The sequence below is a fragment of the Bos indicus genome, chromosome 11, assembly GCF_029378745.1.
Source record: "Bos indicus isolate NIAB-ARS_2022 breed Sahiwal x Tharparkar chromosome 11, NIAB-ARS_B.indTharparkar_mat_pri_1.0, whole genome shotgun sequence".
Taxonomy (NCBI): Eukaryota; Metazoa; Chordata; class Mammalia; order Artiodactyla; family Bovidae; genus Bos; species Bos indicus.
In genome coordinates, this window is record NC_091770.1 from 1,675,832 (window position 1) to 1,699,561 (window position 23,730).

General features: G+C 45.7%; 1 protein-coding gene across 4 annotated transcripts in view; it reads left to right on the forward strand.

Annotated features, from left to right (window-relative positions):
- The window catches only part of NPHP1 (nephrocystin 1), a 69,155-nt gene extending 45,892 nt beyond the window's left edge, over positions 1 to 23,263 (forward strand). For all 4 annotated transcript variants that reach the window (XM_070798178.1, XM_019969623.2, XM_019969625.2 and 1 more), the window contains exons 14-20: positions 1,329 to 1,411; positions 3,648 to 3,724; positions 4,948 to 5,047; positions 15,308 to 15,420; positions 17,870 to 17,943; positions 19,067 to 19,111; positions 21,169 to 23,263. In XM_070798178.1, coding sequence (XP_070654279.1) covers positions 1,329 to 1,411; positions 3,648 to 3,724; positions 4,948 to 5,047; positions 15,308 to 15,420; positions 17,870 to 17,943; positions 19,067 to 19,111; positions 21,169 to 21,441 — 765 coding nt within the window. In that variant the 3' untranslated portion in view covers positions 21,442 to 23,263. The remainder of the gene's footprint in view (positions 1 to 1,328; positions 1,412 to 3,647; positions 3,725 to 4,947; positions 5,048 to 15,307; positions 15,421 to 17,869; positions 17,944 to 19,066; positions 19,112 to 21,168) is intronic.
- The last annotated feature ends 467 nt before the right edge of the window (positions 23,264 to 23,730 follow it).

The window sequence follows — 23,730 nt, forward strand, 5'->3', positions numbered from 1 at the left end:
CTTTCTGATTATCAGTTAAAAGGGAAGTTTTTTTCTAAATGTCTGTTCTTAGTAACAATAATTGAGATTTTTCTGTGTAATAGAATATTAACCTCTTGAGGAATGGGAATGGCAGTGATTCTAATTTTTTTTTTTTTATGATGCTGCTTTTTTCAGCAGCGTTTAAAGCAAATCTTTTTCTTTGTATTTATAGCTGGAATGAACTCCAGTGCTTTATAAGAATGAAGATTTGAAAAAGATGGGACTTTACAGAAAGTGATAGATGTATAGTGGCTTTCCAGCACAGAGTGGTACCTCTGTCCTTGAGGGTCAGTGTGCCCTTAACCTTGTAAATGGGGGTTCTAATAAAAGGACCTGGCAGAGTGGTCATTTTTATTAAGGGAACATCAGAAACTTGGATTAACTTACATCATATAAACTCTTGAATCAGCGGATGTGGGTCTGTGGTAATATATGTTTCCATATTTTAATAATAGCTTCACGGGTGTGGTGTGTGTGCTTGGCTTCATGGTAACCCAGAGAGCCGGCTGTTAAATTCCATTAATGGAGTTATGCTGGCCTTTCATTTCTTTTTTTAAAACTTCCTCATTCATCGTTGATTTCTGGCTGCGCTGGGGCTCCGGTGCTGCGGGCAGGCTTCCTGCAGTCGTGGCGGGCGGGTCTCTCACTGCGGCGGCGCCTCTTGTTGCAGAGCGCGGGCTCAGCGTGGGCTGAGTTGCTCCGTGGCACATGGAATCTTCCCGGAGCAGGGATCAAACCCATGTCCCCCACGTTGGCAGACGGGTTCTCACTGCGCCACCAGGGAAGTCCTGCCCTTGCATTCCTTTAAGGCGCATTCATCCGTGCGTGTTGCTGTGTAGGACAGGAGCGAGGAGCAGGACCCCCAGGTGAATGCACTGGCCTCTGACGATTGACGGGGGCTGGGGGTGAAGCTCTGAGCAGGGCGCCCCTTCAGTGACTTAAGTGACTCGTTCCATTTCTCACTGAGACCCAAAGCCTCCTGCTTGCAGGTAGCATTGATGTGACCTGGGATCACTTCCCAGCATATTTATATCACTCAAAAAACAAGAGCAGCGGTAGTCCTAGCATCAGGCTTAGGGTTTTTTCAGGAGCGACTTAACAAGGTCAGATTTTCACTTGACATCCTGCCTTTACCATCTGCCCTGCAAGTCCAGTAGGCCTCCCCTGGCTTTCACTTTGTTTTCTTGTGAAGAACTTTTTAGTTCTAAAGGCAAATACTTGTTTTATTCCTTTTATAAGAACTTGGTATATGCTTATAGATTTGACTGATTCAGACACGAAGGTTCATACCCAGTTTTATTTTCTAGTCCACTGGTGAAAGAGGAGAGTTGAGCTGTGGCTGGGTGTTTCTGAAACTTTTTGATGCCACTGGAATTCCTATTCCAGCAAAGTAAGTTGGGTTTATATATTCCCTCCAAGTGGGTAATTTTGTGGAAATTCATTTTTTAGAATCTAGACACCTCAGGTTTCCAGAGGTTTCACATTTCAGTAACTTGAGGGGAGAAGGCTTTTTAATGTTGATTTTAATGTTCTTTGGGGGCTTCCCTGGTGGCTTAAATGGTAAAGAATCTACCTGCAATGAAGGAGACGCAGATTCGATCCCTGGACTGGGAAGATCCACTGGAGGAGGGCATGGCTACCCGCTCCAGTATTCTTGCCTGGGAGATCTCCTGAAGGAGGAGCCTGGCGGGCTGTGGCCCATGGTGCTGCAAAAGAGTCAGACACGATTGAGCAAACTAACACTTTCAGTTTCACTTTAATACTCTATTAAGGTAGTATATGAAAACAGCATACGTGATCTCATCCTAGCGGGGAGACGTGACACAGATCGCAAAGTATTTTAAATGATGTTTGCACCAGTTGTCTGCTGAGAATATTCTTTCAGTAACTTCCTGTGGTGTTAGCACACTTCACAGTGCCGGGACAGAGCCTGTGTATACACGTGCTCAGTCCACTTCAGTCCTGTCCGACTCCACGACCCCATGGGCTATGGCTCACCAGGGTCCTCTGTCCAGGGAGTTCTCCAGGCAGGAACACTGGAGTGGGTTACCATGCCCTCCTCCAGGGCCTCTTCCTGACTGAGGGTTTGAACCCAAGTCTCCTTCATTGCAGGTGAATTCTTTACCACTGAGCCACCAGGGAAGCCCAAAATAGAGCCTGATTCTCACCAAAGAGTGGGAAAGCTAGGTCAGTGGTCCCCGTAGCGGCAGCCACTGTAAACAAATTTAAAATTTAAGACCAAAAGCAAATGTTTGTAATGTATTTCCAATATATCCAGTATCTAACAGTCACAAGATTATTATCTTTAATATAAGAAGAGCTCTCAAAAACTAAGAAGAGAATCTGAATTTGAAAGTGGGTGCACACACAAATCTAAGTCTAGGATATAAACAAGAAACTCACAGAAGGGATGCATAGGGGCAGTCAGTAGGATGATGAGGAGACCCTAGGTTTGGAATGATAGAATTCAGGGCCATAGCCTGGGCTCTGTCTGTGTAACTGTCAGTGGGTTCTGTAATGTCTCCAAGCCTCAATTTCCCCCAGCTTTAAAATGGGATTATAATAGTTCCTGTCCCCAAGGTTTAATTCAGATAATGCTGCCCCCTTCCTCCTCTGCTGACACCACGGGTGGGCATGACCTTACCACAGAACAGAGGTGAAAGTCCTCCTGATGGCACTCTGGTGGGAGGGGCGGGCACCTATCACCCCTCAGCCCTAACCCAATACCGCCTGTAGATGTAGAAGCCCAGGCTCCTTGTGGGTTTTTTGTTTTTCTGTTTTTAATAATGTTCAGGGTTTTTAGTTGTGCTTAGTAGGAGGGAAAAGTGTGTCTATCCAATCTTTCTTAAAGTCTTAAACCATTTTTTAAAATGAGACGGAGGCCTGTGTATTGATGCAGAGACATCTCCAGCGTGTGTTCGAAGCTGAAACCGGCAAGGTGCAGGCCACGAGCGTGCAAGGTGCAGGCCACGAGCATGCTGATGCCCCTTCTTTTCACGGAGTGCTGTGCTCGTGTGCCTGTGGAAACTGTTCCTGGAGGTCGTCTCTGGGGAGCAGAGTTGGGGAGGCCATGCCACGGGTTAAAGAGGCAACTTTAGAAGGAAATGTGTGTCAGTTTGAGATTTATTGTGTGTATGAATTTGTTTCAAAATAATTTGTACAGAAAAAAGATAGGACAGGGGGCTTACCAAACTAGGTGGGAAAGGACAAGGAGGGAGTTTTCGGGTTTTTATTGATCATTTCTATGTCATTTGAAGTTTTTACAACAATCTACATGTTACTTTTGCATTTTAAAAGTAGTATAAATTCATGATAGCTTTATTTCCGATGATGATTCAAAACTTTTGAAAAAGACATTTAAATGGCACAAGTCATTAAAGTCTCAAAATGACGTCAGTTAATCTTTCTCACTTTAATGTGGAAAATGTATTTTCTATCGTTCACAGTTAAGAAGGAGACTCAGTTTACTGAGAGGATAACCCTAGGGAAGGATAACAACTTTCACTCTCATTTACCAGTGAATGAGGCATGAATAAAATGTCTGTGAACGTGCTTGTGCTAAAATCATGTTCCGCTGCTGGCTCCACTGTGGGTGTCGCGTGCACACTGGTGCTTTTCTTTTGTAGGACTTACAAGCTCTTCTTGAACGGAGGCACCCCTTATGAAAAAGGTGTTGAAGTGGACCCTTCAGTATCCAGAAGAGGTACCACTTTCTTTCTGTTGCTTTCTTCCCTTTCCTTAAAGATTAAACAAGCAGAAGATGCACCAAAGAAGACAGCTATAGTCTAAAAAGCCTAACACTTTTCACCTGAATTCACATTTTTAAAAGCATGTCATTTGATATTAAAATCTTAATCATTTTCATCTAAGTGAATATTTCCTTGGTGGCACATGTGAGACTTTAACATAGGAAATTAGGAAGTGTAAGGGCTCTGTATTGGCTCCTTTTCATTGAGCACAGGGCCTCAGAACTGACAGAACAGGCCAATTCAGTGCTTTCATATTGCTTGGTCACTGGTATATATGCCAGGCTGCCCTCTAGAAACACTGAGCAGCTTTCGATGTGTCCATTGACCAGGCGCTGTGCTAGATAACGGGAACATGGAGAGCCAGGCAAATATTTATGGCACTTGCCTCTTGGATTTAGAGCCTGACAGATCTAAAACTCCCCTCTGGCTCCTCAGACAGCCGTCTCCTTGTTTCATGATTTAGGACACGCAGCAATGCTAGCCCCACCATCTTGGAACAGGGAGGTCCTGGGGTCTGGGATACAGTTAGTTCCACTTGAAGTCAGAGATGCTTTTTAAACTCCCCTTTCGTCTAATCTAGCAGCAATGATGCTGTCTAAGAATCTGCTGGAGTGGCAGCTCCCGGGGTGGGTCAGTTGGGAACCTTCGAGGGTCTTTGAAAATGAAAGTGAAAGTCACTCAGTCATTTCCCACTCTTTGCAACCCCATGGACTATACAGTCCATGGAATTCTCCAGGCCAGGATACTGGAGAGGGTAGCTGTTCCCTTCTCCAGGGGATCTTCCCCACCCAGAGATCAAACCCAGGTCTCCCACATTGCTGGCAGATTCTTTACCAGATGAGCCACAAGGGAAGCCCAAGAATACTGGAATGGGTAGCCTATCTCTTCTCCAGGGGATCTTCCTGACCCAGGAATCGAACTGGGGTCTCCTGCATTGCAGGCAGATTCTTTACCAGCTGAGCTATCAGGTAAGACCTCTGAAGGTCTTTAGGGCAGATGGTACTTCATTAGTTCATTTAGAGTATATGGACAGCTGCTGCCTTTCATACAATTCAGCACTCCTGGTGCTGAAGAAACTTTGTCTTATTTTTATTATAAAATTTTATGTGAAATACTGTTTTATCACGTTCACTGCCTAAGCACTAAGTTTTGATATTTATTTTTTCTTTTTTAAAAGCACATGGTAGTGTTTTCCATCAGTTGATGACAATGCGGAGGCAGCCTCAACTTCTAGTCAAACTGAGATCTTTGAACAGAAGATCCAGGAGCACACTAAGGTTAGTACCCGCCGTTACCTGTCTGGCGAACTTGGGCTTAGTCAGCATTTATGGACCGTCTCTGCTTCCAGCTTCTCTTCCTGCTCAGTCACCATTTGTTAGTTTTGTTTTTTTTTTCCTCACTGATTCTTCAGCCAAGGATCAGTAGGGAAATGGAATAATGATACATTTCAGATTAACTTACTCTTCAGTTTACCAGTTGGTACAAATGATAGATGTGGTCAAAAGTAGTATAGACGCTTTTGACTAAGCAGGGCTTATCATCCATGATCTTTCCCTTAGGGAACTTTGGGGAACTTTTTTTAAAAAATCATCATGAATTTGTTTGGTTTTTTTTTTTGGCCACACCACATGGCTTGTGGGATCGTAGTTCCCAGACCAGGGATTGAACTCGCAGCCTCAGCAGTGAGAGCTCAGAGTCCTAATGACTGGATTGCCAGGAAATTCCCTGGGGAGCTTTTTAAAATGTCAGGTTTATTGAGGTATAATTTACACACAAGTAAAATTTACCCCTTTTACTTTAAGTTCTTTGAGTTTTGACAAGTGTATACAGTCATGTAGCTACCACACAGTCGAGATAAAGAATATTTCTGTCACTCTGAAGATGATCTCATGCCCCTTTGTAATCAAATCTCTGGCTCTGGTCTCAGGCAACAGTTGGTCCGTTTTCTTCTCCCAGTTCTACCGTTTCCAGAATGGTCTCCAAATGGAGTCACACGGTGTACAGCCTTTCGCGTCTGGCTTCCTCCATTTAGCGTAACATAACTCAGATGTATCCATGAAATTGCGTGTGTCAGCGCATGCCTGCGTGTGTGCTCAGTCGCTAAGTCGTGTCTGACTCTTTGTGACCCCGTGGACTGTAGCCCGCCCGGCTCCTCTGTCCATGGGATTTTCCAGGCGAGAATACTGGAGTGGGCTGCCACTGCCTTCTCCAAGGGATCTTCCCGACCTAGGGATCAAACCCAAGTCTGCTGCGTCTCCTGCACTGACAGGAGGATTCTTTACCACTGAGCCACCTGGGAAGCCCCATATGTTAGTGGCTTGTTCCTTTTTGTTCTAACTAGTATTCCATTTGGTGGATATACACCATGTGTTTATTTATTCACCAGTTCAGAGACATTTGAGTTGTTTCTAGGTTTGGGCAATCATGAATAAAGCTACTCTAAATATTTGCATAGCAGTTTTTTTGTGTGTGTGGACTTATATCTTCCTTTCTTGTGAGATTACTGGATCATCTGGCCTTTGCTTAACTTTGTAAGAAATTGCCAAACTGTTTTCCAATATGACCAGGCTGTTCTATACTCTCTCCAGTAACATATGAGAGTTCCAGTTACTCCAGTATTCTTGACAGCACTTGATATGACCGATTTTTTCCTTTTTGCCCGTTTTAGTAAGTGATGAGTGGTATCTCACGGTGGTTCTAGTTTTCGTCTTCTTCCGGGAGCGTCTACGTGGGAGGCGTCCCGGGTCTATAGTTTTCGTCTTCTTCCAGGAGCGTCTACATGGGAGGCGTCCCGGGTCTGTCCATGTCCGACTCAGGACTCTCGTAGACAAGCCATTGACCATCCTTCTCAGGGTCTCAAGGTCTGTGTCTTTAAAATGGACATAATAATATCAAGCCCATCAAGCTCTAATGAGGTTTAAGGAAATGAGAATATATACAGCATTTGCCTAGTATTTATGTGCATGCTTCACAGTAATACCCAATAAGTATCACAGTAATTATTACTATTATCATATGTGTGCATGTGTACTCAGTGGATCAGTCACTCTTTGTGACCCTGTGAACTGTATAGCCCGCCAGGCTCCTCTGTCCATGGGATTTCCCAAGCAAGAATACTGGAGTGGGCTGCCACTGCCTTCTCCAGGGGATCTTCCTGACCCAGGAATCGAACCCGGGTCTCCTGCATTGCTTTACTGTGTGAGCCACCAGGGAAGCCCTGGTATTGTCATATGTGTAAGTAAATGTAAATGTCATATGTGTAGATAAATGTAAATATAATAGCAGATAGCAGTGCTGTCATAAAGTTTGTTCAAGTGAGGATGTGCTATGTAGCTGGTAAGATCAGAGAAATTCAAATCGGGCTTTGAAGTTTGGAAGGAGGTGCCATGCGACGATGTGGGGCTGTGGAGAACACAGGGCACAGGCGGTGGATGGGAGCGCACGGCTTACGAACAGGCGGAGGCGGCGGGGCAGCCCTGCCGGGACGCTGACTGCTGGCAGATGCTCAGGCTCAGGGAGACTTGGAGCACTCTGTGAGTGGTTGCTTTCCTCAGTTGGGATCATGCTCCCAGTTTAAATATCCCTGGCTCTTATCACTAGTACTGAAATGTGTTTTATAATGATAGTGTTAACAGTTCAATCTTTCAACAGCCATTAATTGTGTACTCGTGGGTAGTATTCACTCTTGGCTGCCCCCACCCTGCCCACCACCCCGGATGTCCATGGAGCCTATAAACTCCCCCTTTCTGGCCAGTCTTTTCTTGGACAATTTATATTTTTCCAGATAAAAAAAGAAGCAGCAGCACAGGAGCGGTCTTTGTAAAAGGAAAGCTAGAATCCTGTTCAGCCTCATTCTTCCTACTTCTTCAACCACCTGCTGCTTCTCTGGTTGATAAGCTTTCCAGAGTCTAAAGCACTTCCAAGCATATCTTTCAAGTACAGCTTTTAATAGTGTTTCTTTGGCTTCAGATACTGGCTTGGAGATATGCTTTACAATCTAGAGATCAATCTGACTGGGTGAGCAGTGGTCAGATCGCCGGGCCCATTCTCCCAAAGCCGCGAATGTTCTTCTGTGTACTGGGTTCTCAAAGAAGGGCCCCCAGCCCTCAGCCCCGACCTCAGGAGTAGAGGCCCTTGTTGGTTACAGCACATAGTAGGCACCCGAAAAATGTTTGTGAAGTGATTTCAAGGTAGAGCTCTTCCTGCCGGTGTAAAAGCTCTGCCCTGCCACCTGTGATCCCTGGCCTCCCTCGTCTCGTCTCTGCGTGCACGCAACTCTCCTCCCAGAGCCCAGAGAGAGCCCTGAGGGCCATCGTGAAATTGGGCTCCACTCTGAGGATCCACGGGACACCAAGGGATCAGAGAGACCGAGGGAACACCTCATGCAAAGACGGGCTCAATAAAGGACAGAAATGGTATGGACCTAACAGAGCAGAAGATATTAAGAAGAGGTGGCAAGAATACACAGAACTATACAAAAAAGATCTTCTCGACCCAGATAATCACAATGGTGTGATCACTCACCTAGAGCCAGACATCCTGGAATGTGAAGTCAAGTGGGCCTTACGAAGCATCACTACGAACAAAGATAGTAGAGGTGATGGAATTCCAGTTGAGCTATTTCAAATCCTGAAAGATGATGCTGTGAAAGTGCTGCACTCAACATGCCAGCAAATTTGGAAAACTCAGCAGTGGCCACAGGACTGGCAAAGGTCAGTTTTCATTCCAATCCCAAAGACAGGCAATGCCAAAGAATGCTCAAACTACCACACAATTGCACTCATCTCACATGCTAGTAAAGTAATGCTCAAAATTCTCCAAGCCAGGCTTCAGCAGTACGTGAACCGTGAACTTCCAGATGTTCAAGCTGGTTTTAGAAAAGGCAGAAAAATGGGAGATCAAATTGCCAACATCCACTGGATCATCAAAAAAGCAAAAGAGTTTCAGAAAAACATCTATTTCTGCTTCATTGACTATGCCAAAGCCTTGGATTGTGTGGATCATGATAAACTGTGGAAAATTCTGAAAGAGATGGGAATACCAGACCCCCTGACCTGCCTCTTGAGCAACCTGTAGCTCAGGAAGCAACAGTTAGAACTGGACATGGAACAACAGACTGGTTCCAAATAGGAAAAGGAGTACATCAAGGCTGTATATTGTCACCCTACTTATTTAACTTATATGCAGAGTACATCATGAGAAACGCTGGTCTGGGGGAAGCTGGAGGAAGCTTAAGCTGGAATCAAGATTGCTGGGAGAAATACCATTAACCTCAGATATGCAGATGATACCACCCTTATGGCAGAAAGCAAAGAACTAAAGAGCCTCTTGATGAAGGTGAAAGAGAAGAGTGAAAAAGTTGGCTTAAAACTCAACATCCAGAAAACAAAGATCATGGCATCTGGTCCTGTCACTTCATGGCAAATAGATGGAGAAACAATGGAAACAATGTCAGACTTTATCTTTTTGGGCTCCAAAATTACTGCAGATGATGACTGCAGCCATGAAATTAAAAGACGCTTACTCCTTGGAAGGAAAGTTATGACCAACCTAGATAGCATATTAAAAAGCAGAGACATTACTTTGCCAACAAAGGTCTGTCTAGTCAAGGCTATGGTTTTTCCAGTGGTCATGTATGGATGTGAGAGCTGGACTATAAAGAAGACTGAGCGCCGAAGAATTGATGCTTTTGAACTGTGGTGTTGGAGAAGACTCTTGAGAGTCCCTTGGACTGCAAGGAGATCCAACGAGTCCATCCTAAAGGAAATCAGTCCTGAATGTTCATTGGAAGGACTGATGCTGAAGCTGAAATCCAATACTTTGGCCATCTGACGTGAAGAGCTGACTCATTTGAAAAGACCCTGATGCTGGGAAAGATTGAGGGCAGGAGGAGAAGGGGATGATAGAGGATGAGATGGTTGGATGGCATCACCAGCTCAATGGACATGAGTTTAAGTAAACTCCGGGAGTTGGTGATGGACAGGGAGGCCTGGTGTGCTGTGGTTCATGGGGTCACAAAGAGTCGGACACGACTGACTGACTTGCAGGATCCAGAAATGTGCACTCCTTGTAGTGTCCACTGTGGGCCTTGGGACCTACCAGTAGGACTGTGGCCTCAGGCAGGCTGTCCCAGAGACAGGCTGTGGGCACGGAGAAGCCAGACGCCCGGGCCTTGCTGCAGAGCCGTGGGCTATGGTGCAAGGGCAGTGCTGTGGGTTCAAGGTGAGAGGCTGGGTTCAGGTGCGCCCTGGAGGTGGACCTTGAATTGGGGCTAACTGTGCTCAGGCTCCTCTCCCTGACCTGCCTCTCATAGTGGGTGGAAAAAGAAGGCATTAATGCTACCGATGGGGCTTCCCCAGTGGTTCAGCAGTGAAGAATCCGCCTGCCATGCAGGAGATACTGGAGATTTGGATTCTATCCCTAGGTCGGGAGGGCATGGCAACCCGCTCCAGTATTCTTGCCTGGAAAATTCCATAAACAGAGGAACCTGACGGAGTCCATGGGTTTGCAAAGAGTCAAACATGACTGAGCGTGCACACACACACAAACACACACAATTCTACCAGCCTCCTTCTCTGCTCCAAAAGTCTACCCCACCTCTGTCCGCACTGCCCAGTATTTAAGAACTTCATCTTTTGAGACTTCCCTGGCAGTCCTGTGGTTAAGACACCACACTTCCACTGCAGGAGGCACAGGTTTGATCTTTGGTCAGGGAACTAGTCCCACATGCTGCAAAAACAAAAACAAAAACCCCTTCATCTTTGTTTAGCCAAATTTCTCTGCCTGAAACAGAAAGGACAGGGGCTCTTTTTTGTCACGCCAAGCCATACACCAGTGTGGGCAGAGCTGAGGGCAGGAAGCCCAGTTGCAATCTGTATCAGTGCCCAGTTTCCCCAGCATCCTTCTGGCCAGCTTCATCCTGCCCTCTCATAAGCCAGCCGTGTGCCCTGTGTCAGGAGCAGGTGGATTAGTGTGGACTCGTCTTTTTATTTATGTATTTTTGGCTGCACTGGCTCTTCGTTGCTGCACACAGGCTTTCTCTTCTCTAGTTGCAGTGCATGGGCTTCTCATTGCTATGGCTTTTCTTGTTGCAGAGCAAGGGCTCTGGAGTGTGGGCTCAACAGATGTGGTTCCCGGGCTCTAGAGCACAGGCTCAGTAGTGGCGTCCAGGCTTAGTTGCCCCACTGCACTTGGGATCCTCCCGGAACCCACGTCACCTGCATTGGCAGGCGGATTCTTCACCACTGAGCCGCCGGAGAAGCCCTGGGCTCGTTTTCTTGACCAGAGAAGTGGCCTGGATCTCCTTTTACAGAGACAACTGTGATTGTGTGCGCCCTCAGCTGAGACAAAACAGGGAGCAAACGGATCCTTGCCTTTCACCAAGACTTGGCTTTCTGATTCTGGAGCTGTTTTTTGATGGGATGTAACTTGATGCGATTTGACCAAATGCATGCTTTTTCTCTCTCTCTGCTTTATGACTTTTAATTTTTTTAATTATTTTTTAAATTTTTTTTTACAGTAAGTCCTTCTTGGTTATCCATTTTAAACATAGCCATGTATACGTGTCAACTCCTAAACCAAAGGCATGTTTTTAAACTCCTGATGAGGGAAAGCCCTAAATTTAGACCCAGGCTCCCAGTGCAAACCCTGGTCTATGGGAGTAGATTATATGCCTGGGCATAAATTTGCTATAAATTTATTTTCCTTTGCCTTTTGATGTATCTCATCTTTTTTTCTCCTTTACTTCCATTGTATTGTTGCTAAAAATAAAGGAAATAGTAGTGTTACTTGTGTGTGTGAGTTGCTCAGTCGTGTCCAACTATTTGCAACCCAATGGACTGTAGCCCGCCAGGCTCCTCAGTCCATGGGCTTCTCCAGGCAAGAATACTGGAGTGGGTTGCCATTCCCTGCTCCAGCAGATCTTCCTGACGCAGGGATCGAACCCAGGTCTCCTGCATTGCAGGCAGGTTCTTTACCATCTGAGCCCCCAGGGAAGCACCAGAAGTTACTTGCCTGGGGCCTGTTATCATGTTTATTGTACTTCTGCTGGTCTGTCTGTGAGGTCAGAAAGGTATATCTTTACTTCTTCAGCTTAGAGCTTTCTGGCCATCTTGGGTTTGGGAAAATCAAAAAATTTCCCTAAAGGAAACTCTGATAAAGAGCCAGCAGCATTGCTTTGTGTTATGGTGAGGTGCCAGAAGGAAAGGAGTGCCCACACAGTGGGCGCTGAAGGCCTCTCCTACAGGCTGGCCACAGCGCTTGCCAGATGGAGCAGGTTGGTCTGGGAGAGAAGGGGAGGGGAGAATGGAAGGAAGGTTCCACCCCTTCCCCTCGCAGAATTAATGGCTGTTTTTCAGCATGAGACGAGTTTGGGCATGCATCTGAAACACTGCCCACATGAGCCGCAGAGCAAAGGGTGGGGGGTATGACAAGCCTTGGGAATCACAGCGTGAAAACAGGAAGGCCTGTGGTGGCATCAAGGCAGCTGCCATGTTCCTCTGCAGCCAGTCCTTGAAATCTAGGTCAGGTATATACAAGATCAGAATTTTAGCAGGGTTGGAAAAAGATGATTTCTGACTCTGTGTACCAAATGTGGTATATGAATTTAAGTGTGGTAAGAGAATCTATCTTGTATTTTTGACATTTCTAGAAATGCAAGAGTTATAGAGTGGTCAAGGTTTCTTATCTAAATTATGTGAAACTCCCCGTGGGGGTCACATTCATTCTGTTCTCTTCCAGCTGGCTAGAAGGCTGGGTGTTACCTGTGTGATTAACTTTGCCTTCTAAAATTCTCATCCTAGAAATTAGAATAAAGGATTAATTTCTGAAATTAAGATCTGCTCTGTAACGTGAGGTGGTTTTTCTTAGCTCAAAGACGTCTTCCCCTTTGATGAGAGCACACTGTTTGCCAGGTTTTTGAGATTCTTCATGCTTAGTGACAGAGTTCGTGTGTTTCTAAAAATAACCCTCAGAAAATGTATGTCTAGAATGATTGAGGACGTTTTCCCGAGTGTCTGCTAAGGTTAACTCCAGTGCTCAATGTCCCCACTGAGTGCCTAGTGTGCACCAGGTTCTGGCTTTTAGATCATTCCTCCGGCTGTGTCATGTCTTGCTGCAGCATGCAGCATCTTCATTGTCATTTGGGATCTCTGTGGACTCTCCAGTTGTGGCACAGGCTTCAATAATTGTGGCATGTAGGCTTAGTTGCTCCTCGGCATGTGGGGGTCTTAGTTCCCCAACCAGGGATTGAACCCACATTCCCTACATTGCAAGACAGACTCTCAATCACCGGACCACCAGAGAAGCCCCAGGCTTCAGGTTTAATATCCACATAGCTGTGAATTTTCCAGTTTTCCTTCTGCTGTTGATTTCTAGCTTCATTCCATTGCGATCAGAAAAGATACTTTGGGGGAAAAAAAGAAAGCATGCTTTATATAATTTGTCTTTTAAATTGTTAGGACTTGTTTTGTGCCCAGCATATGGCTATCTTGGAGAATGTTCCTTGATCACTTGAGAAAAATCTATATTCTGCTACTGAGCATGTTCTGCGTACGTCTGTCGGTTACAGTTGGTCTACAGTGTAGTTCAGGTTCCCTTTCCTTACTGATCTGTCTGGTTGTCCTCCAGGCAGGAGAAGCTTGGCGGGCTGCAGTCCCCAAGGTCTCACAGAGTCAGACACGACTGCAGTGACGCAGCACTGTGTGCTGGCTGTTCTGCCCCTTATTGGAGGTGGAGTACTGAGGTCTCCTCTATGACTGTGGACATATGGTTCAGACGGTAAAGCGTCTGCCTGCAATGCAGGAGACCCGGGTTTGATTCCTGGGTCCGGAAGATCCCCTGGAGGAGGCAATGGCAACTCACTCCAGCACTCTTGCCTGGAAAATCCCATGGACGGAGGAGCCTCATAGGCTACAGTCCATGGGGTCACAGAGTCGGACAGGACTGAGCGATTTCACTTTCACTTTCACTTTCTTTCTATGACTGTAGATCTTTTTCTCTCTTCACTTCTGTCAGTGTTCACTTCCTATATCTAGGAGCTCTGATGTTTATTGTATATGTTTATAATTGTTATGTTTTCTTAATGATTGGGCCCTCTTATCATTACATAACATCTTTAGTCTGTTTTATCTGATATCAGTATATCTGAGCAGTATATCTTCTTTCTTTGTTTACTATTTGCATGGAGTATCTTTAACTATCCTTTTATTTACAATCGATGAATGTCCTTACATCTAAAGTGGGTCTCTTGTAGGTAGAATACAGTTGGATCCTGCTTTTAAAAAAATCTGTTCTGCCAATCTATGTCTTTGGACTGAGGGGTCTAACCCATTACATTTAAGGTAACTGCTAATGGGGAAGGTCTGTATTTTGTCATCCATTTTCTGTACATCTTTTTTTTCCTTGCCCCTCATTTCCTCCCTTACTCCCACCTTTTGTTTTTAATTGACTTTTTCACCGCGATCCATTTTGATTCCCTTTTCATTACCTTTTGTGTATAGATTTTTTTTCTTTGTGGTTACCATGAAAATTACATACAACATCCTAAAGTTCTTACGGTCTATTTTAAACTGATATCAACATACCTTCAATATTGAAAGTTTCTTGTTCTCGAACACTTACTATGCACCAGGCATTCCCTTAAGCTTTCCACATTTACCTCATTTTAATCTTTTTAGTAACCTGAAATGCAGGTATGACTATCTGTATTCTACAAATGAAGAAACCAAAACTCAAGGATAAAATTAACTCCAGAGCACATAGCTTGGAAGTAGCTAAGTCAGAATTCAGTCTGATCTGTCACACCCTCCCATGTTCCACCCAGCACTGTAAAAAGCTTGAACTCATGTTTCCTCTGCATTCATCACATCACGTGGGGGTGGCAACATGGCTTTGTTAAAACTTGCAGCTGACTAGTCCTGTTCTTTGTAACTGATGACTTTTATTTTTTATTTGACATTTGACATGGATGTATATGCAAACGTGGAACAGAAAGTGTAACTTAAAGTTGTGACTTGAAAGTATATACATAAAAATAAAAGATTTTTGAAGTTTAACATGGCCAACTTATAGTTAATGTTATAGTTAACTTATATAACATTAACTTATACTTACCATTAAGGAAATTTTCCTTAACATTCTTTTCAATAATTAAGCAAAACTCAGAACTCTTCATTAGAGTGGTGAGTATACATTTAAAAAGCACAATCAGTTCAGTTCAGTCATGCCCAGTCGCTCAGTCATGTCCGAGTCTTCGTGACCCCATGGACTGCAGTACACCCGGCTTCCCTGTCCATCACCAACTCCGAGAGCCTGCTCAAATTCATGTCCATCGACCTGGTGATGCCTCCAACCATCTCATCCTCTGTCTTCCCCTTCTCCTGCCTTCAGCCTTTCCCAGCATCAGGGTCTTTTCCAGTGAGTCAGTTCTTTGCGTCAGGTGGCCAAAGTATTGGCGCTCCAGCTTCAGCACCATAGGTTGGATCATAGGGGATTGTTTAATGAATACATTAAACAACGTGTTCTTTCTTCTTTAATAGTCTACTACCAGAAACATTAATCGGAAGCATGTGCTGCGTTCATTTGCTGATATTCTATCGCCAGATTCTTGGAGATGTTCTCCTGAAAGACAGGATGAGCCTGAACAGTGCAGGTGAGACGTCTCTGTAGTCCCCTTACTTGTAACAGTGCCCATGCTCTGAGTACATGTGGCCTCTGCCGGCCTGTGTCTTCTGCTTCTCATGGTGACAGCTGGAGTGAAGTATTCAGAAGAGCATCAGTGGCTGCCACTGGCTTCATATGCAAAGTCTTGTGCTCAGCGTGCGTCCTGTGAGTTCAGTGTGGGTTCTGTTCTTTACCATATGCACTTTTCACATCTTAAATTCTGGAGACTTGAGATCCAAATTTCATATATAATCATATCTTTCCCTTAATGTCTTTAATAATGTTTTTACTGTGTGTTTGGTATACATATCTGCTTTTTGGGAAGAGAACAAATTACCCCCAGATGACTGGTTTTAATGCAAGAAGTTTAAACATCAGTAAAATTGGTGAGACCAAGTGAGAGGTATTCAGGGGTTCTACATTGCAACTTTTTCGTCAGCTTGAAACTTTTCCCCAGTAAAATGTTAAAAAGTAACTTTAAAAAAATCAGTGAGTTGTCACACATGATTGTTCTTGGCCAGAGATTGGCGTGTGTTGTAAGAATGGCCTCTACAAAAGTTTCGTTTTATTGGATATTCTTTATTGAGTGGGTACTACACGCCAGGGCCCTGCCATGAATGAGACAGGCACTGTCATCCTTATCCTGGTGGAGCCACAAACTTCAAACACAAAATTATGTGAATAATCCTTTTTAACCTTAAATGTTTTGAAGGGAAATACACAACAAGAGCGTACACTAGGAACACCTGAATTAATGTGAAGGATGAAGGAAGGCTTTTCCAAGCAAGGAATGTGTAAGACTAGACCTGAGACAGGAGTGAGACACAAGGGGCGACGGGTGGGCTTGGGTCCCTTCTGGCCAGAAGGACCAGCATGTCTGAAGACCCAAGGCCAGAAGGTGCTGAGTGCACTGGAGGAGTTGAAGTTGAAAGCAGGCAGTGTGGCCGGAATAGAGTAAGGAGAGAGAACCCCAGGGTGGCGTAGCGCTCGTGGACAAACGAGACACGAGCTCTCTCCCGGGGACGCACTACCTGGGTGGGCAAGGAGAAATGGACCTCAGAGGAGCACCAGCCTTCCTCAGGAGTAACTGTGACTCTGGAGAAGCACCAGCCTTCCTCAGGAATAACTGTGACTCTAGAGGAGCACCAGCATTCCTCAGGAGTAACTGTGACTCTAGAGGAGCACCAGCCTTCCTCAGGAATAACTGTGACTCTGGAGGAGCACCAGCCTTCCTCAGGAGTAACTGTGACTCTGGAGGAGCACCAGCCTTCCTCAGGAGTAACTGTGACTCTGGAGGAGCACCAGCCTTCCTCAGGAGTAACTGTGACTCTGGAGGAGCACCAGCCTTCCTCAGGAGTAACTGTGACTCTGGAGGAGCACCAGCCTTCCTCAGGAGTAACTGTGACTCTGGAGGAGCACCAGCCTTCCTCAGGAGTAACTGTGACTCTGGAGGAGCACCAGCCTTCCTCAGGAGTAACTGTAACTCTGGAGGAGCACCAGCCTTCCTCAGGAGTAACTGTGACTCTGGAGGAGCACCAGCCTTCCTCAGGAGTAACTGTGACTCTGAAGGAGGCACAGTTTAAGCCTTTCAGTCATCACATGCCTTTGAATTTGTTTCGGTGCCTCTAGAAAAACTTCCTGAATGACATGACGCCTTAAAGAGGATACGGCTTATTAGGTTTTTATAGGTAAGAAGGCTACTCAGAATTGTTGACTTCATTTGGATCTGAGCATCCAAATAAGCCTGGTAAGACCTAGAGGAAGGGTTTTTCTCAACTGAGAACGCAGGATCGTAGAAGCCGCTGCCTTGCCATTGTGGAGTGCCCTTCCTGGTGTGCGTCTTGGCACGCACCCTTGTTGACTGTGAAATGTGAGTATTCTCCTGCATAGCATGTAGGCACATGGCCATCTCCCGAGTCCTTTCAGCGTCACCACCACCGTCTGTTGGCCCCAGGCTGAGGTCCTTTCCGAGCAACGGGGTACTAGAGCCAGGCCTGACCTGCCCGTCCTCTGCCGCCTTTACTTTGGTGCCTCCTGGTTCCCGCTCAGCCTTCTGAGAGCATGGGTGCCTTGTAATTGGAAGACTCCTCTTACCACACCACACTTCAGTCATGAGGAGGGAAGGGAGGTAGGAAAAACACACAGAAAGAAAAATCAGGATTTTACGGTCTTACTCTGTTCAGAGCCACCTTACTCCCATCCGGAAGGCTCTACCTGATACCAGGCTCATTTCAGAACCCCAGGAGTGTGGATGTGGAGACAGGTGGGGATGGGGGGGACAGGTTCCAGCCCCCCAAGAGGTTGAAGTGGGTAGAGTGTGTAATCAGCAAATCATCTGGCACAGTAATTTCAATGATGAATATTTGTATTCATTCTGTTGCCATAAGTTATGTTGGATGAAGCTTATATAAAATCCTTCCTGTTCTTTTGATTTTCAGACTTAATTAGTAATCCAGTGCTGGCCACCTTCCCCAAGCTCTTGGAGGAGTCGGACATAATGGATGCACTCAGGGTGGGTAGTGTGCATCATGATGGAGGCCTGCTGGGCCCCAGAAGGTCTTCATTTCATACTTTCGTGGAGCTAATTGAACTCTGGGTGTTTTATTTCTTTAAAGAAGCTTTTCTGAAACCTTGTGCACAGATTAGAAATATTTACTTGCAAATGAAAGTGAAAGTGTTAGTCACGCAGCCGTGTCTGACTCTTTGCGACCCCGTGGACTGTAGCCCGCCAGGCTCCTCTGTCCATGGAATTCTCCAGGCAAGAATACTGGAGTGGGTAGCCATTCCCTTCTCCAGGGGATCTTTCTGACCCAGGGATCGAACCCCGGTCTCCTGCATTGCAGGGGATTCTTTACTGTCTGAGCCACCAGGGAAGCCTGCACTTCATTCTGTCTCTCCCTGACCATTTCCTCACCTCAGCAGATACAATTGTACAGAAGTATGGTATTTGGCAGAGTTTTCTGTTTTCATGACTGTCTTACCTTAAAAGCTTAATGATACCTTACTGTTCAAGTGCTGTGTTGGTGCAGTTTGCATGGATATGTTAGTGTTTCTCTGATTCTGTTCTTAGTTTTTTTTTTAATTTTATGTATTTATTATTTTTGGTTGGGCGGGGTGCTTGCACCGGCTTTTCTCTGGTTACAGTGAGCAGGGGCTCTTCTCTAACTGCAGAATTCTCTAGTACCTGAGCTTCTCATGGCAGTGGCTTCTCTTGCTGCAGAGCACAGGCTCTGGCGTGCATGGGTTTCCGTAACTGTGCTCCTGGGCTCTAGAGCACAGGCTCAGTAGATGTGGTGCACAGGCGTAGTTGATCCATGGCATGTGGCATCCTCCCGGAACAGGGATTGAACCCGTGTCTCCTGCACTCCTGTGTTGGCGGGCGTGCTCTTTATCACGGAGCCACCAGGGAAACGTGTTAGCTTAGTGCTGACTTGTAGCTTGTGAAGGGTCGCTTGCTGACACATCCCGCCTGCTCCGTCTGGTTCTGGGTCCTTAGACTTGATGCCTAATAGAGACCCACTTGCTACGTGAGCCGCTCCTATACCTCGTGTTGAACCCTGATGGAAGCTTACTTAGAGACGTGGCAAAGACTTGCGAATACTCAGGTTAATCTAGTGTTTCTGTTTGCTTTTTAGAGTTCCTGGGCTGAGAAAGAGAGTACATTAAAAAGATCAGAGAAGGTAACGTGACGGTCTGCCCCGAACTTCACAGTTCTGTGCTCAGCATTCACTACACGTCCTAATCACACGTCTTCTGTAGCTGGAGTAGCCACACTCATAATCCCCGTTGACAGTTCAACCATGTTATTATGGTTCCAAAGACTCCTTCCAAGAAGGGCATGGGTGATCGATTCTAAGCATTTAAAAAAATACTTGATCAACACAGTCATTTCAGACACATTTTTTTTTTCCTTTCAATTTTTAGTGTCTTTATCTTCTCCCATGTTCCTTGGGGAGATTTTTTTTTTCTGTTTCTTTTTTATTTTTTAAATTATGAAAGTATGATAACACATTTACCGGAAACTTGGAAATATAGAGCAAAGTTACATACAATTTCACTGTATATTACAGTTATTTTTTTAAGTAGACAAATTAAGATTTTTAGTTGGTGTTTCAATATCAAGCTCTCAAAAATTAACAGAATGAATATGCAGGAAAGTAGAAGGATATAGTAGACCTGAAAAACACCATTAACCAGTTCAACATAATTAAGTATATATAGTTTTCCCAGAACAGTAGGCTACAAGTTCTACTCAGCTTCCCATAGACTATAGGAGACACTGGAACATATCCAGAGACACAAAACAAGTACAAAAATGTCATGGTCTAAAGGTACTGAAATCATACAGACTCTGTTCTCTTGTGTTTCTAACTGTGGAATTATGTTAGAAATCAATACCAAAAATCTTTGAAAATAACCCACGTATCAAGTGCAACGTGACATTTACCGAGTCAGACCACTGAGTTTTATTGAACTGAGGGGAAGTTTCTAAGCCAAAATGTTCCAGCTGCCTATCAAATTTCTCTCATTAAAAAAAAAAAAAATCCCTAGCTCTCAAAGTCCATATCAGGCCCAGAGAAGTAAGAGTTAAATTGGCATAAGCTGCACCTCACATTGCGAGCACGCGTGACTGCATCCGTGGCCCAGCGCGTGTCGTTGCCAAGCAGACTCGCAGCGATCAGTGTGCAGCGGCTGACTCCTCTAGTCCAAGACTGACAAACTTTTTTGGTAAAGGGCCAGAGAGTAAATATTTTTGGCTTTGCGGGCCACATGCTCTGTGTCTTAGATACCCAGCTCTGCCTTTGTAATGCAAGGCAGCTACAGGCGGTATAAACACCTGAGTAGGGCCGGTTCTGTGAGACTATTTACAAAAAGAGATGGAGGTGGCTGCATGGGCCCACGGCCCATGCTTTTTGGACTTTATCTCAAGGAACATGGGAGAACAAAGAAAGGCACTAAAAATTGAAAGGAAAAAAAAGGTGTATATATTGTATCCTTATTTGAGCTTCCATTCAACCCAAATTGGCAGGTTTAATGCTGTTCTCGGTCAGTAGTGGACAGGTGCTGGGCCTCAGGCCTGTAGAAGCGGCCTCTCCAGCTCCCCCTGGAGGGGTCGTATCTCAGTGCACACCGCCTGCACCCCTGCAATGCCCACCTGAGCTGTGGAGCTGGGCTGCCTGCCCTTGGGATGTCACCTGGCTCCTGTTCTGGGGGAGGTGGGCTTGACAGCACCTCCTTTACTCCTTGGGCTCTTTCTCTGGATTTCAGGCAGGGCCCTTGCTGTCCTCCTGTAACACCTTGAGCTAATTCGGTGATCCAGCTGGCTGCACACTGTCTTCTTAGTTCCATTTACCTGGACCCGCACCCTTGTCCCCAGAATTAGACTCCAGTGCCCCAGTCTCCTTGATGGAATGCGCGAGATCCTCAGTGGAGCTCAGTGGGCGCCCTGGCTTCAAGGAGTCCCTCTCAGACCCTCAGAGAGAACCTCTGAGGAGGTTCTATCAGGTTCAGCGGGGAGCTGATAGAACACCTCATTTGTCCCCGAGGTGACTCCTGCTGTGTCCACGTCCTGACTGAACAGCTGGTTCAGAGCCCGTTACCTGCCAGGCATCCCTGGCCCCTCCATCCCACCCCCTCCCTCGACGGCTTCTAGTTCACAGAGTCCCTGGAATGTGGCGCTTGAGAAGTAACGGCCTGGGTCCGCTCGCAGTGACTGTTGTTGCGGGTGTTTTCCCAGGGAGACAGGGAGCTCCTGAAGGCGGTGTTCCTGCTGGTTTACCACGACTGCGCGCTCCCCCTGCTGCACTCTGCGCTCCTGCCCCCGTCTAGATGGGCAGAGGAGGAGACTGAGGCTGCCCGGTGGAAGGGCATCGCCGACTTCCTCAAGCAAAACCAGGAAAATGAGGGCGCCCTCCAGGTTCTGCTGTCGCCAGAGGGGGTCCACGAACCTTTCGACATTTCCAAGCAGACCTATGACTTCTTGGGTGAAAGAAGAAAGAACGTAACCTGACAGCAGTGGCCTTTGACCCTCAGCTCCCCGCTGAACTTAACCGGAACTAACGTCCCATCACTTTTCCGTACAGCCACATTCTATAGGAAACATTTATCTGATCATTTGAATATGTGTCAGTACAGTAAAACAAATTTTTATAAGTAATATTGTATACGTTTAAAGAGAATTTTTTTTTTCAAAAAACAACTGCTGCATTTCTTTTAAATTGAGTATAGTTGAGTACAATGTATTGAGGATGAGATTGTCAGATAGCATCAGTGACTGAATGGACATGAGTCTGAGCAAACTCTGGGGGACAGTGACAGACAGGGAAGCCTGGCGTGCTGCCATCCGTGGGGTCATAAAACGTCGAACACGACTTAGTGGCGGAACAACAGCAGCGTGGGTGATGTGAAATATGAGAGCTTCAGGTATACAACGCAGTGGTTAACAGTTTTTAAAACTTATGTTCTATTTAAAGCTTTATACAATACTGGCTATATTCCCTGTGTTGTACAAGATTTGCTTGCACTGTTTACTTTATACTTAATAGCTTTATCTCTTAATCCCCTACGCCTATCTTTCCCATCCCCATTTTCCTCTCCCCACAGGTAACACGTTTGTTCTCTGTGTCTGCTTCTTTTTTTAAATGGAAGTACAATTGATTTCAATGTTGCGTTAATTTCTCCTGTAGAGCAAAGTGACTCGGTTACACATACATATATACATTCTTTTTTAATATTCTTTCCCCTTACAGTTTATCACAGGATATTGGATATAGCTCCTTGTGCTATATTGTAGGACCTGTTGTCCATCCATTCTATATGTAATTTGTTGTTATTTACTCACTAAGTCATGTCTGACTTTTTGCGACCCCACAAACTGAAACTCCAATACTTTGGCCACCTCGTGTGAAGAGTTGACTCATTGGAAAACAGCCTGATGCTGGGAGGGATTGGGGGCAGGAGGAGAAGGGGACGACAGAGGATGAGATGGCTGGATGGCATCACCAACTCGATGGACAAGAGTTTGAGTGAACTCCGGGAGTTGGTGATGGACGGGGAGGCCTGGCGTGCTGCGGTTCATGGGGTCGCGAAGAGTTGGACACGACTGAGCGACTGAACTGAACTGAAGTGACAGACTGTAGCCCACCAGGCTCCTCCGTCCATGGGACTCTCCAGGCAAGAATACTGGAGAGGTTGCCATTAGCCCACCAGGCTCCTCTATCCATGGGACTCTCCAGGCAAGAATACTGGAGTGGTTGCCATTAGCCCACCAGGCTCCTCCGTCCATGGTACTCTCCAGGCAAGAACACTGGAGTGGTTGCCATTTCCTTCTCCAGGGGATCTTCCTGACCCAGGGATTGAACCTGCATCTCCTGCATTGGCAGGCAGGTTCTTTACCACTGAGCCAGCAGGGAAGCCCTTCTATATGTAACACCAACTAACATTTAAGTTGACTGTATCTATACATTTGTATAAAAGCAAGATTGTATCAAAAGTCAAATTTATGACTATTCAAGAAAGTGAAAATACAACCCACAGAATAGGAGAAGATATTTACAAATAATATATCTGGTAAGTGTCTAGAATCCAGAATGGGGATTCCCCGGTGGCTCAGTGATAAAGAATCCACCTGCAATGCAGGAGACCCCTGAATTGGGAAGATCCCCTGGAGGAGGGCATGGCAACTCACTCTAGTATTCTTGCTTTAAAAATCCCACGGACAGAGGAGCCTGGAAGGCTGCAGTCCACGGAGTTGCAGAGTTGGACACGACAGAAGTGACTGAGCACGCACACACGCATGATTTTTGCTAATAAAATTTATGTTGTGAAATGAAGAGGAAATCAGGATAATATATTTGAGAAAGCTGTGTTATTGATCACTCACTTCAGTCTAACATTTGAACATGCTCTCTCTTTTGCTCAGTTTCTCAGACATGTCTGACTCTTTTCCGACCCTCTGGTCTGTAACCCACCAGGCACCTCTGTTCACAAGATTTTTCAGTCAAGAATACTGGAGTGGGTTGCCATTTCCTCCTCCAGGGGATCTTCCCCACCCAGGGATCAAACCTGAATCTCCTGCATTGGCAGGCGGATTCTTTACCCCTGAGCCACCTGGGAAGCCATAAAAACAAAATCCAGTTTTCCTTTTTCAAGCCCGTATAATTAGCGCTCATTAAAGAACAAACAAACAAAAACACTTCCAGGCTCTGGACAGTGTGTTGACCTACCTCTGTGTCAAAGAACAAAGATTTTGTTGCCTTTCAAACAATCCTGTGACTGCTGGTGAGTCGTCCCAAGCCTT